At 38.2% G+C, this 14,812-nt stretch overlaps 1 protein-coding gene across 5 annotated transcripts in view; it reads left to right on the top strand.

The window, feature by feature from the left end:
• The window catches only part of MYBPC1 (myosin binding protein C, slow type), a 111,552-nt gene that overhangs the window by 29,528 nt on the left and 67,212 nt on the right, over window positions 1–14,812 (top strand). For 3 of the 5 annotated variants that reach the window (XM_006019523.3, XM_006019525.3, XM_014517913.2), the window contains exons 3-5: window positions 807–848; window positions 12,829–12,864; window positions 13,231–13,269. In XM_006019523.3, coding sequence (XP_006019585.1) covers window positions 807–848; window positions 12,829–12,864; window positions 13,231–13,269 — 117 coding nt within the window. The remainder of the gene's footprint in view (window positions 1–806; window positions 849–12,828; window positions 12,865–13,230; window positions 13,270–14,812) is intronic. The other 2 variants (XM_014517912.2, XM_014517914.2) reach the window with 2 other exon arrangements.

Here is a 14,812-nt window from a genome sequence, read left to right as displayed (position 1 = left end):
TGGGAATTATGAACTAGTTGGAAAAACCACACTGTCAACAATTTTAAAAGCAGATAGCTGAGAAAAATTATCATGTAGACTTAATCGTCATCCTTCCCAAAAAAAGAAATATCAGCCAATACACGCAGCACTGTCTGTTTGTACTGTATCCATATCTAAAAACAAATTGAGTGGAGTTAAGGAGTCAGTATCAATGTGACAGAATCAATGTCTGATTTTATAGTCAGCTTTAGTCTTACTTTAGTCTTCCAACTGCAATCTTAAAATTGGCTTCAAAGGTTTGTGTATCAGTTCCAAAGAGAGCAAAGGTCTAGGACTCACTGCTTTCAAAAAAGGTGACATCGTGTCTCCATAGAACAGAACAGTGAATATCCTTTTAAATGGTGCATCATCCAGTAACATCAAAACCAATATTACACTTGCATTTTGATATGTAACATTGTTGTGAAAAAGTATAGCTCTACAACAGGGATGAGCAAGGTACAGCAGGGGAGTAGTGGCAATGTTAATTGCTGCTACCACCACTCATTCCACCACCAAATTTCCAGACCCGTGGGAATGATCCAGCTCTGTGAACCAGCCCTGAATAGTGTTTCAGGCTTATTGACCACCCTGCACCACTCATCAAGCCCATGGTACCAGATGAATTTGGCCCCACTGTTCTACAATCATTAATGCTCCAAGAAGTAGCCATGTTTGCACAGTCCTGATCTAAAATGTTAATGTAATTTTTTGTAAATTTTGTATATAAATTTTTCTGTTTAGTTTAAGATTCTCTCAAAAATGTGCTTGTACTTCCTACACAGAACAAAAAGCACCAAAAGAGGGTGAAGCTGGACAGGCTAAAGGTGAGTCTTCAAACATACCACAAAAGCTGAAAGCAGAGAAAACATCAAATGCTGTGCTGATGCTAGCTTGTTTGAACCTTTTTATTTAGCATTTGGTTGAAGCATATTTTATTAGTATGGTTTGGAGTTTCCTGGATTATTTGTTTCTGCATGACTTGTTCAGCACAAGGAAATGATGCTGCTTATGAGTTTCCTTCAAAAGTTCTGTAAACAAGTAAGAAACTCCCTAACCTTTGATAAGCAGCATTTCTTAGTAACAATAGATAAAAAGGTCCCTCTCCATGGATCAGCTTTCCGACAACTTGTATGAGCAACAAGTAGGAATGGCTGGGACACTGAAAGAGTTGATTGAAACTCAGATCAGGGAATACTAGTAGTTCTTAAATGAGGTAGATCCCATTTTTTCATCCCAGGCTGCTTCTGTTTTACCTCAGAAACTTAGTATCACACACTATTTTTGCAGTAGACCAATGGTCAACAAATTCCACCAACTTTCATATATTCTTCAGTATGTAAATCATCACAATTTTTAATTTGCCCTTACTTAGGGCCCAACAAACAACCTGAATGCTACCTGTAGTTCTAAAAAATTCCTTGAAAAGTCAACTGCTGTGCATGCACGTGAGTACACATGCGCACACACACACACACACACACACACACACAGAGGCTCACTTAGACATGCATCTAAAAAAGCCACATTTTCAAGATGCGTAAGTATTTTGCTACACAGCTGAGATTGGAATGGGGTCCTCAGATGTCAATTCCTTCATTCAGGAAGACATATTTAGGATAATTGGGTCAAATTGTATTCATCTCAATGAGAAAGAAAGCTCAAACATAATATATATTTTATTTTATATTCACTTTGAAATACACTTTGAAATGGACAATCTAATTTATTGATTCATTCAAGTGTAAGTTTGGGGAATTTTTATTCTGATAAAAGCCTAAATCAGACCAAGATCTGTTTATAGTTGACCTAAGAATTATTTATTTGAAAGTTGTTTTTTTTTATTGGCCCATCACAAAAGATCTTGAAAATACATTCTGATTTTTTTGTTTTTTTTAGTTGGGAAATTATGGATTACCTTTATACAAAGATATTACATGGCATCTCAGACTTGTATACAGGGTAATTTGGGAAGTGTGTGCAGCACAGCATGTCCATTTATGTCAACAAAATAAGAATGCATATATTAAGAATGAATGAATTGCAGAATATACATGATGGACAGAGCTTCAGTGCATGTTATTTTACTACCTGTTGTTTGCAAAGCACTGTTATTTTGCCACAAAAATATTGTGCAAGGGCCTCAAATTTGTCATTCTTAGCAACTCGTATGCTTTTCTGGGGCATTGTGCACCCCGGACATATAGAAACTAAGGTGAAGGCTTTTGCCTTACATCCTGGAAGTTAGTTTCCCCTGCCTGAATTTTGATATCCGAAAAGCATTTTGCTCATTCATTGAGTGTGTATTGTACCTTTCTCTCTGCCTACAAGTCAACATTTTCCTTAACTAAAAGAAAACCATGGTAAGTGTCCTTTCAAATGCTACTGCTTATCTTTTTACACATTTTTAATATGTATTTTTAAATCTTCATGCCAGTAAAGAGCAAAGGAGTTTGCTGCAGGGTAGCTGTCTTTCCAGATACTGACCTATTTACTTCTAGTGCTATGGATAATTTTATATTTAAAACATTGTTTAGGATTTCAATAAACAACTAAAAATAGAAGTGTATACATTTCTAATCTTGCTTAATCTGGCAGCAACCATTTAAATAAAAGTTCCAATAAAAATTGAATAGTGAAATATCAAGATTTTGTAGCATTAAATAAAAAAAGATTGCCTTCTCTCATTATCTAGATGCTTCTTTAATATAGCAATACACAAGTAATTGAAACAAGGAAGTCATTGTATATGTTTCTTTTAAGGCTCCTGGCAGATGTTCATATAAATACTTAATGGGATCTGCGGATTTTTTTCTCAGATCCCCAAAACCTGCTCATTGTGCCATGCCAGACATTCAAGATCTGGCATGGCAAGATGCACGCTTTTTGGGATTTGGAATAAAATTCCCAGATCCATTCACATCTGCCAGTGCTGTGGAAACTGGGGGTGGATTCCCAACATCTGGCTTCTCACTGAGTGTGCCTTATATGAGACACTTTACTGCACAGTAGACTAATTACTGCACAGTAAAGTGTCAGCAACTACGTGTGAATCATTTGCTGTGCAGTGAATTTGTCTACTGTGCAGTTAGCTACTACCTTTAAATACAGGTAGTAAACCAACTGTGCAGTACATACTGCACAGTAGTGCATGTGTAGATGCTGACCAGGAGCAAATTTGCTCCCAGTCAGCCCCAACACTAGGGGGCTTCTGGCTCCCCCCAGAAGCTGGAAGCTGCACAGCACACAGACAGTGGAGCTCTCTACCCTCCATGCCCCCTCTCCCACCCCCATCCCAGCACTGCTTGGCTCCTGGCTCCCCACAGAAGCTGGAAGCCGAGCAGTGTTGGGACTCGGAAGCTCCCTACTTCCTCCGGGAGGGTCAGTTCCTGGCCAGCTCCAGGCTCCTTGGGAATTTCCCCACCCAGCCCAGACCTGGATAGGAGCTGCCCCAGACAGGGAACAATTCCTAGCCAGCCTTGGGCTGCTTGGGGAAATCCCCACCCAGCCCAGGGCTGGCTAGGAGCTGCCTCAAAAGTGGGGTAGCTCTCAGCCAGCCACAGGCTGCATGGATAAGTCCCATGGGCATGGGGCTTGTCCTCAAGTGTCTGGGGCTGGTAGAGCTCTGCAGTGGCAGCTATCTCCTGACCGCTTGCACATCAGGACCCCTCCCCCTATGTATGGGGCAAGGAGGACAACTACTGCTGCAACTGGCAGGTTTCTCTTGGTCCCAAACACATAGGAACCAGCCCCGTGCTCTCATCCAGCCCCACAGCATGCACCCCGAGGGAGCATGGAGGTCCCCCTGGCTGCTGAAGGGGGCCAGATCAGGGTAGAAGCAGGAGTTTTAGTTTGATGCCCTACCAGTCACGAGTGAAGCACTGGGCTCCATGCAGTTCCACAGCTCTGCAGGAAGCCCTGCAGGCAGCCTGGCAGCAGCCCAGGAAGGCAGGTTCCACCCAAGAAAAGTGGGGAGCTTGATCTTTTTGGGTTTTTTTCCCTGGAGCCTGCCTGTCTGAGCTGTGCAGGGGCCTGGTGCTTCCCTCCATGGCTGTGGTGGTCCCCGGGACTGCCCGAGCTGGGTGCCTGTGGGCAGGTGCCACATGGGGTAGGGGGGGCTGCCACTGCTGTGGAGGGAAGCACCAGCCCCCGCCGCCACCCCAGCCCAGGGACTGCTCCACCTGCCGGCAACTTGCCCTTCCCTCCCTGCCTCCGGAGAGGCAGGTAAGTCAGCAGAGTGTGTGCACAATACGAGGGTTTAAAGGACCCTAAATTAAAGCAATGTTTTTAAAAACCCACCACTTCAATTTTGGGCCCCCATTTCATCTACACACACCCCATGGTATCAGGGAACTGGTTCCTGATTCCATACTTCCCTCAGCACACTTTAAGTTTGCCAGCATGCAGTGAGCCCAGGATTGCAGAGCTGCTGGTTTAAGGGATGCTGTGGGAAGTGTGGCACCAGGAACTTTCAACCTTCCTTCTGCAGGTTCAGGCACATGAGTAACAGGATCAGGAGGAGGTTCTCTGATTCTGGCCTCCCCGCACACCTAGATCTTTAAAGGACTGCCCCAACATATAGATTTTAAAAGATACTTTGCCAAAAAGAAATTCAAAGAAATCCAGAAAACAACAAGCTAACTAATTTATAAAAATGCATCCATAACTTCCTTCTCTGAAACATGTGGAAAGGAGAAGGATTTCATGCCTAGCTAGCACAAAGACTGGGAGCTTTATAGATTAAGCAAACAATGTCTAAAATACGACAAGCAAGGATTTTTTGAGTGATATCCTTTACTGGACTTTCTGTAATTTCTGAATTCCACAGTACTCGTGTGTGGGAAGTTGCCACTGTGTTTATAACAATCAGCCACCATTGGCACATGGGAGGTCTTGAGAGGTCACATTATATATGAATCCTGTAACTAATCAAGAAAATCTAACCCATTTTCTTCACAAGTTCCAAATAATTTCTGAGGCATTGAGGCAGAAGTTAGGAAGATAAAGTATAACTATCTGTGTGTCTGTGCAACTGTCCTTTTACTTACTAACTGGTAATTTTTGTCTGTTCAAGGTTAAATAGTTGTCTGTATTGTGTTCCTTGTTGGAACAGTGGATAATAAAATGGGTCACCATGTGGAAAAATCTGTTCTTTTTCTAGGTATTTCCTTGGAAATCATTAAATGAAAAGAATAATTTTCTACTTTTGTACAGCACTTCTCCTTCCATGGATTTATGCTAAGGGAAAACTGAAACTGAGTTCTGGCTGTTGAGTATTCATTTTATTTACAGAACAGGAAGTGAATCAGCAGAAGGTCCCACTTGATTTACTACCATGTCATCTTAAACTGAACCATTGTCCATTCCTCAGTTTTCTTTTCTTTTCTTTTATCTTTTTAATGCAGCATCATCTTGTGCATTAAATATTGCTTCCATTGTCTTCTCAACTGCTGAAATAATCATTCAAATCTAAACTTAGCTTACTTATCCCTTTCTTTAGGTACCATCCAGCCATTCAGATGCCTGCTAAAGCTTTTGCATGTTTCATCAATATCTTTCTCTAGGTTCCACCCAGCCATCTACTAAAATATCTGCATGTTTTATCTCTGTATTTTCTTTAGGTTTCACTCAACCATTCATCCTGCTAATAAAACTTCAGCTGTTTCACTTATGTACAGTGGTTAGGATTGCCAAAGTGCTGAGTACCCAACAGCTGGCATAAACATCAGTGGGGGCTGACGAATGCTCAGCATGTTCAAAACCAGACCACCTATTTTGGAACTGTAACTTAATGCACCCATCTTTGAAATTGAATTGTGCTCTCAGTTACATCAATCTAGAATGACATAACCAGCTTCTATGGAGTTACTCTAGATTTTTGGTGATACAAATGAGATAAAAATTCAGCTCTTAGTTTTGCTGTTACTTTATACTACGTAAGAATGTACATTCCCATGTACTTCATTTCACTTTCCTGTGACTGAGACATGACACCTTTAAATACAATATTAAGTGTGCCTATGTCTATTCTTAAATCATGGAAGGTCAAGAAGTGTTTGTTCCATAGCACAGACTGGACAAGATTTACCATTGCACCTAGTTACTTGCAGTTGTGTAACTTGCTGCATGTACCTGGCACCTTCAGTTCTCTCAAATTCCTAGACCTATTCTTTACTTGCTTATCATATAGCTGTTGAAATCCAGGGCACTGACTTATCATACCAAATTTCCTCCACAAACCAGAATTTTTACTGTTCCCACACACAACAAAAGTTTCATGTATTTTATTTATACTGTATGTCTATTCCATTTACTTTTTGCTTTATTATGAAGCACTGTAGTTGCTTTCATTACAGATTTAAGGTTGCCTTCAGTTAAAGTACAACACTGAATTATTTTATTGGATATGAAAATAAGCTGAAAAGAAACAGAATTACTCTACTTGGAAACTGTATGAAGGGGAAATATGATGTGAATCCTTTTACTTGTTAGGAGTCTGAATGATTTTAAGAAAATTTAATTTAGGGTTTTGCATAATGTTTTGAGGAAACGTTATCATATACAAATGATCACACTGTAATGCCCTAAACAGGAGAGAGAGAACCAAACAAAATCTCATATATGGAGTAGTGCAGGGGTGGGGGAATAGGTAGATGTGCAAGTATGTGAACACCTTAATTATAAACATAATCCCTATTAATTAATCTGCCTGTCCTAGAAGATTAGAAGTCAAGGGCTGATGTACAGAGTTTCACACAAGAAAACTCCTGGCTTTTTAAAAAATTTTAAGAGACTTTTTAATAGACAGATATAGGTAAGGACTGATTATTAGACAAAGAGGTGGTTCCCCATAGAGCTTAATGCACCACAGAAGCAGGGTAGGTTAGGGCACTTTTTCCAGAGACACATCTCCTGAGGTGTACGGAGCAGAGGTCTTTAGCTCCACAGTGCTTGACTTCATCTCCTGCTAATCAGGGAAGCTGCACAACAGAAGACCCACTTAGCCCTCCATCCTGCACCTTAGGAGCAATGAGAATTCTGGCACCTTCAATAAAAGAAATGCATATGACAGATTTTCTCCCCATGTCTCATCAGGGCTCCTTGAATAGTATTTCTTCTTTTGAAAAAGAAGGAAATTCCAACATTAATTCAGCATTGTTTGCTAGAATAATTATTGTAACTTCAGCCACATGCTGATCTCAGTTTGAAAGATATGGGTCAAATTGTGAAAGGTCTTTATTAGTGTAAAGGGGATGTAAACTGGAAAAGATAAAATTATGCACCACCATGTGTACACATGCAACCTCTTTGTATCATGGCTTCTGACATAGAGAGAGAAGGATCCACATGGCCATTGATCTGTTACTTCATAAGCAAGTGCGAGAGGAGTAGGAGGCAGAGAGGAAGTAGAGTGTAAATGACTCTGCCACTCCCACAACTTGATGACCAGCAAAAATGAGTTGGCACAAGGAGGAGAACATGCTACACCTAGTAAGTAGCTGTAACAAATTGCTTCCCCTAAAGCAGATTCTGTGCTCCCTTGGCTCTTCAAGGAGGAGTGCATGTACAGGCCAACCCACAAATAGATCTGTGACTTAAGGTACAACATTTTCTTACAAGACTGGGCATGAAGTATTCAGGGAATTTCCATGAATACTTGATCATTCACATATTCAAATTAGTGAGTGTTGACATTATTTTAAACCTTCTAATAACCTTAACACTCACCCCCAAGACCTACCTATGCATCTTTTAAATACCTACATCACATACTTAATATGTATCACTGATAAAGTTCATAAGAATGTCTTATAAATCAAGATTAAGGATGTAATTGGATCACTGAAAGTAAATTTTCATGTATCAATACTAAAGGTAATATTTAGGTAAATTCCATCTTCTTTTCTAATCTGTGGTGCTTACAGTTGTTCTAGTTCTGATGCTATATGATGTTTTTCACAAGAATTATATTAATTACTTTACCAACCTTTCTTCTAAGCTAACAAAATTTTATAGAGAAATATATCACATGGTAATATATGGAAATATTTTTGCCTTATTACTTTTTGTAAATTAATTCATTAGCATATTTACTTTTTGGATTGATGTGCCACCATTCTTGAAGAAAAGTTTAGGGCATCTTACAATGAAGGGCAAAAATTATGGGAAAAGAGTAAAATATTAAAATAATAAGGTACCACAAAACAAACAAACAAACCCCAAATTCAAAACAATCCACCCTTCTTCCACTCCCCTGATTAAGAAGACCATCCCCTCACATAGCCAGCCTAACCTTCCTTCTCAGACCACACTCAATACCACCCTAAAAACAAAATTAAAATCCACCCCTGCCCTGATTTCCTCCTATTCCCACCCACTCCCACTTCCCTGTCTCAGAAGCAGGGCCATCCCTCTCCCCTTACTGTCCCTCCCAAAATGGGAAGGACAGCATAGATGAGCTTTGGGAACATGTACACTCTCTCTCTCTCATCCAGGAGAATGTGGCTGTCACCAGAACCCACTTATCCTTCCCTGGAAAGAAACATATTGATCAACTTAAAAAAAAAGTGAATACAATTAGAATATAATACAATAAAATGCCCCTTTCCCTCATTTCTATGCACACTAAAAAGCAATGCTAAAAGTCCATTTAACAAACTAAATTAGAATAGTTCAACATGTTCACATACAACAAAAGTTAGATACTTTTATCTTTATCCATTTTGCTGTTTTTATATGAGCTCCTCTAAGTTATCACCACAGTCATACTGATGTGAGAAAGAAATCTTGGATGTGTTGAAGTAATGGCAAAACTCCTGCTTACTTCATTATGGCTAGGATTTTATTCTAGATCCAGGTATTTTCACGTGCCTTATGGTATATTTTTATTTACAATAAATATAATACTTATTTTGATTAATTTTGGCACTCCTGGAGAATTGTAAAATTGTTAAAGTTGTGGCTAAGTGTAGAATTACAACTGTATTATTGTATTGTCCATTTCAAAGCAATACATCTTACAGAAAGAAAATGGATCCAAGGCTTTAATCTCAGCAATACATAAATAAGTCATTACTCTTTCGCTGTTTTTTACACACTGACAATGTCAACATTCAGACCTAAATAATAAAATCAAATTATAAATGCGAAAGTTTTCTGTGAACTCCTTTGCAGGATGTATTGTGTTTTTTTCCCCACCACAGAACTTGTCCTATTAAAGATTTAAGACTTTGATCTTCAGTGAATGCCATGTCAACACAAGGCCATAAATTCATACATGATATATTTCAGTTAAGTCAGTATAAATATGTGTGATAAACATAGACCAAAGAGAGAAAACCTGTACTGAATTATGTACTATGCCAGCCAATATAGTGTAAGTCTGAAGAGAAATATATCAAATATATAAAGGGAGTCAACTTATTTGTACCAGATGGTTTCATCTTATCTAGTTCTTATGCAGTAAATTGTTAAATATATTCCATTAAAATTTTACTTACAGAGGAAAAGGAGAGTGAAATAATGATCGTAATCCTACCAGCAGGTCTGATATTTTTGGGTCTTTGTCATTTTTTAAATAGATGGTATTTCTAACATAGACTAGCCCATCACTTTCACATAGAAAACAAATAAATCATTGTTATAAAACCATTCATCCTGTTTATTTAATAATTAGTCCATCCTATCCTGCAAATTAGAAATTTAAGGGGTGATGGACTGATAGTTTTTTAATTTCATCAGTCAAAATAGCCCCACTGACATTTCCTGTTTTAGATTAGTTTCCCTTGTCATCACATTTTACTAGCCTTGACATGTACGGTGTGGTTTGCGTTAACATTTTGTTTGGAAAGAAATATAGGTTGCACTGGTGACAACACAGTCATCAGCTTGCAAACCAAATAACTCCTTTTTTGTTCTTCTAGTTTGTCAAGTCTTTCAATAGAATGGCAGTAAGCTAGATCATTCCTTTTATGACATGATTATTATCTTTCATCAGATAACTACATGTACTACATCCAACATATTGTGCTGACTGAGATAAGTTAATATTTTTCAGGCCACAACTGTATTCTTTTCCTCTTCACAGCAATTCATCAGCCACAATGGCATTATTGTAAAAACAAAAAGGGTGAGGGAGGGGGAAGAAATATGCTTTTGAATTCTTATATAACATGGTATCATACTTGCACTGGAATCAATTATCCCTTCTAATTACTGATCAATCAGCACAATATTCAATTTTTAATATGTTTGTCATGACCTCATTATTATCATGTCTCCATTAGAAACCAGAATCTGCAATCCCTACTGATGCTAATAGAAGTTGCAGGTGCTCAGAGTGCATCAGGATCTGTCCTACTGAGCATATTTTTGAAACTTTTACTCTGAATAACAAATCACCTTCCCAGGATCTTTGTGTTGTGCTCATTTTTGTTGGGAAATCCTTTTACTTTATATGAAAGGTCTACATTTTATTGTCAACATCCTTTCCCAAAGGATTTTTTTAAAAGGAGAAGTTTAATAAATTAATAACAATTACATAAGTAAAGTATTATGAAGGTGTAGCTCGATTGAAATTATCAGCCTTCAAATTACCTACCTTTGACTAGGAGTTTACAGAAATGGACACAATCTAAATTTAAGATGGTTTAATTAGTCCTTAAGTTTCATATGCAGTTTAATAGGGATCATTAAACTCATCCCAGGAAAGAAAAAGAAAACTAGAATGTTTATACTAAAGCAAAAGAATAATGTCATGCCTTTTTGATACTTTCTTTAAACATTTATTTTCATAGTACATATAATTTATATATTAAAAGCGGCCTCGATCTAGCAAATCTTTAACCATGAAAATAGACGTCATTGGATTCACTAGGACTAATCACATTAGGAGGAAGTATTCATATGAGCAGAGCTTTGCAAGAACATGCTACGAATGCTTTCATTAAGCAACAATGTTTTTAAAATATTTTATTCAAGGAAATAAATAATTAAACTGTTGCTCTTGAGTCCTGGGCAGAAATTAAATATTTATTTTACTCTGAAAAATGTTCACTTCCACTCCTTTCCCCCTGCCCCTCTCTCCCTCCCTCCAATTTACCTCAGGTAATAATCTTTTACCTTTTCTTTGGGTACATTTACACATCACCCTATGGCAATGTTGTGACTCACTATGTTGTGATCATGTGTGTCTACATGCAATTGCCAGCTACGTTGCTGTAGCGGTGTGCTCCCCAGGTACAGCATGCCAATACGGTGATGTAGCAACAATATTTACCCATGTGCCATGCATATGGTGCAGTAACCACCCATACTGTGCTTCCTTTTAGAAGTACTGAAGCGTGGCACCGTAAACATGTCACCATATGGCGACATGTAGACACACCCTTTAGGAACTTACCTGAAGTTTTATAGTAACTTGCAAATGACAACTTCCATTGAACAGCTTTATGTAACTGTCAACATGTGTGTGTGCCATAAAGACTATAATTATATCTAGTTTGTTCTAGCTTTTCAACATGCGTACAGGTAAAAGTTATATTTTTTTACTAACATTCATTTAAAAAATATTAACACTCACTGGACATATCTACACATGCATATTCATGTGATGCTTATCATACTGGAGTTTATTGCTTCTGGACGCATGTTTGCACGTGCACCTGCAGAACATGGAGCTGGATCAGAGCAGCCCTGGCTGGTAGGAGGGTCAGGGGGCTGCTCCCCACAGCTCAATGCACTGCGGAAGAAATGGCTAGGGCATAAGGGTGCTTCAGCATGGGGCTAGCCGGTAGGCAGCCCCTTGCACTGAAGCACCCTTATGCCCCAGCCAACCAGGTCAGCATCTACACATGCACTGCTGTGGAGTTTTTTTTATTCTGCAGCAGGATAGTACCTGTAAATTAGTTTACTCCAGCCTAATAGGGATGCATGTGTAGACACCAAGACATTTACTGCACAGCTAATTAGTCTACTGCACAGTAAATGTCTCATGTAGACAAACCCACTGGGTGCATCTACATGTCTATTAATGCGCTTTAATGTGTACATTAAATCTCGTACCTCCACTGTGAGGTACTAGGGAAATGCACATTACCCTTTTGTAATGTGTATTAACTAAATAGCATGTTTTTAAAGTGACGCTTAATGCACATTAGCCTATTTTAATGCAGATTAACTAAATAGCATGATTTTTTAAGTGCCCCTTTAATGTGCATTAAAAGAGGCTAATGTGCAATAAAGCACATGTGTAGATATGCCCAGTATTTTCCCCAAAGAGTTAGAGCTCTGAGTGTGTTCAATTCAATATGTAAGATTCAAACAGATTAGCTAAATAAGATCCTGGACTATTTTAGAGAATGCTTTTTATCTTGCCACTAAGGGTTTTTTTCAGAATCATGAGTATTATCACTAGCCTTTAATGTTACAGTTTTAATAGTATTTTCACAGTTTGCCAAGATTTTTTAAAAATGTGTAATCATGATAGTGTATATGGGCTAAGATTTCAAAATAACAGTACAATTACTAAATTAGACATGGAAACATTCATACATGATTTATTAATATCATAATAAATATTCATTGTTATTAAAATTAAAACCCAGTGGTCTACTAATGCTTCAATATTTTAAAGTTTTACTTTTATATGGAAAAAAAATCAGTTGCCTGACCCTTATATTTTGAATTAATATTCTAATATGGAAGTTACAAAATGTAAATATAATCGCATTTTTTTAAGAGTGATGTCTTAAATGTATGAAATGATTTATTTATGTTGAACGTATGTGCTACACATTTTACTTGCAGACGCGAACACCAGTGAAACATCATCTTCTTCAGAAGGTCAGATATATGGTTGACCTTGATTTCATTGTTGCTTTTTTGTATTTATTGTGGATTACATCTAACAAATGGAATCACTTCAACAACTCCCATATAAATCCATGTTTTAATAATAGATCACAGTTTACATTTTCACATCCTTTTTTTTAACTTACTTGGATCATTAAGGTTTACCATTTCAGCTACTGAATCACTCAAAGCTTTATTCATCAGTTTGAAGTTGCCATTATGAGTGATTCTGACAATCATGATTTTTCCCCTTCTTTTACAGGTTTTAAGTTTTCATTTGCTTGTACTAAAACAGATGATCTCCAGTGGTTTCTTTTTCTTTACACAGTTTTTTAAAATTGATATTTCTTTTCACAGATGAAGATGAAACCTCTTCTGTTAGTCCTCCACCAGCAGGTTAGGATTATTATAATGCTTTTGTTTTAATTAATTAACTAATTAATTAATTAATTAATGATTATTCATTCACTAGAGGCCCAGTTCTGCAGTTTTCCACCAATGCAGAGAAAGACACACCTGTGTGCAGAGCACCAGTTTGAAGCTTTTTATTCTACTATAGCCATTCTTCAAACCCATTTTGAAGGCTTATGTGACATTTCAGTACTTCTTGCGCTTTCATATAAACAAATATGGAGTGCTTTCCTAGAGTTAAACCTAAAACGGATTTCAACATTACTATTAAGTCAAGTCCATTATGAATTTAAAATACCATATTTTCTCACATATAATATACCCATTTTTCCCCAAAATCAGCCCTCCCAAAATGGAGGTGCATGTATTAAGCTTATTTTCTGTCTGAGTTAGAAGCACCCTGCTTTGATGCCTGAGCCACAGTCTAGAAGCTACAGTATTATTCCTCAGGGAGCTGATGGAGTCCATAGGCTTAATAGCTCATGTTCTTCACTCCACAGGTGCTAACAATCATGTCTTCTTTTTAATGGTTTTGATGATTCATCAATCAAAATATCCTTTCTTAGCACAGTTTTGCTGTCTGCTGGTTGCTCCTGCTCTATTTCCTCTTACTTCATAGTGCTGGAGAGTATTTAACTTTTTTCCAAATCACAGATCCACGCATGGACACCAGTCTTTAGCAGGAGCTTGGCTTTAGCTAAGCAGGAATGGGAAGGTGAATCAGACGAAGAGTAGGTTCTGTCCCTGCTGTATGTGGCCAAAACTCTTTCAAAACCAAGGTGCACATTATATTCTAAGGTGTGTAGTTTGTGAGAAAATATGGTAGTTTTCTATGTGCTATCTTACCTAGCCTGCTTGCTTGTGCTGCTGCCCCACTGAAGGCACGTGGTTTGAATTTTTCAGTGCAGGCCATCAGTCAATTGGCTGATAAAAGGCCATCAGGAGCAAAGGAGCAGCTTATGATCCTGATGCCACCAGCTTTGGGAAGTCACCAACAATGCATGCTCTCCACACCTGTGCCTTCCTCCCATATTACATCTTCATTTGTTTCAAAAGGACCATAAACTATGAATGAACCAAGATGTCATCTTCTTGAGATTCAGTCCTAGTTATACCTTTCCCAGATCCCAACGATTAAGGTCCTACATAGTGGCTGCATCTACATGTGACACTAACTGTGCAGTAGCCCATGACAACTGCACGGTAGCATCACGTGACAGGAAACATGATGCAATGCTAATGTGCAATAATCGTGAGCTATTGCTCAGTCAGCATCACAAAACAGCTGTTCCTTGAAGCGACTGTGCAGTAACTCCAGTTACTGCAAAGTCATTTAGCATGTGTTTATACAAGTACTAAATGACTGCATAGTAACAACTGCACAGTCAGCATCTCATGTAGACATGGCCAGTATTTATTTTTATTTGTATTCCAATCCTCCAACATGTGAAGAGGCAACATTTTTTTAAAGAAGCAATACTTTCTGAGGTCAATCAGGTTCTAATCTCCAAACTGGTATCATCCAGAT

This window comes from Alligator sinensis, unplaced genomic scaffold (genome assembly GCF_000455745.1).
Source record: "Alligator sinensis unplaced genomic scaffold, ASM45574v1 scaffold74_2, whole genome shotgun sequence".
Lineage (NCBI taxonomy): Eukaryota > Metazoa > Chordata > Crocodylia > Alligatoridae > Alligator > Alligator sinensis.
Note: the sequence above shows the minus strand (reverse complement) of the source record. Positions and strands in the feature narration are given on the sequence as shown.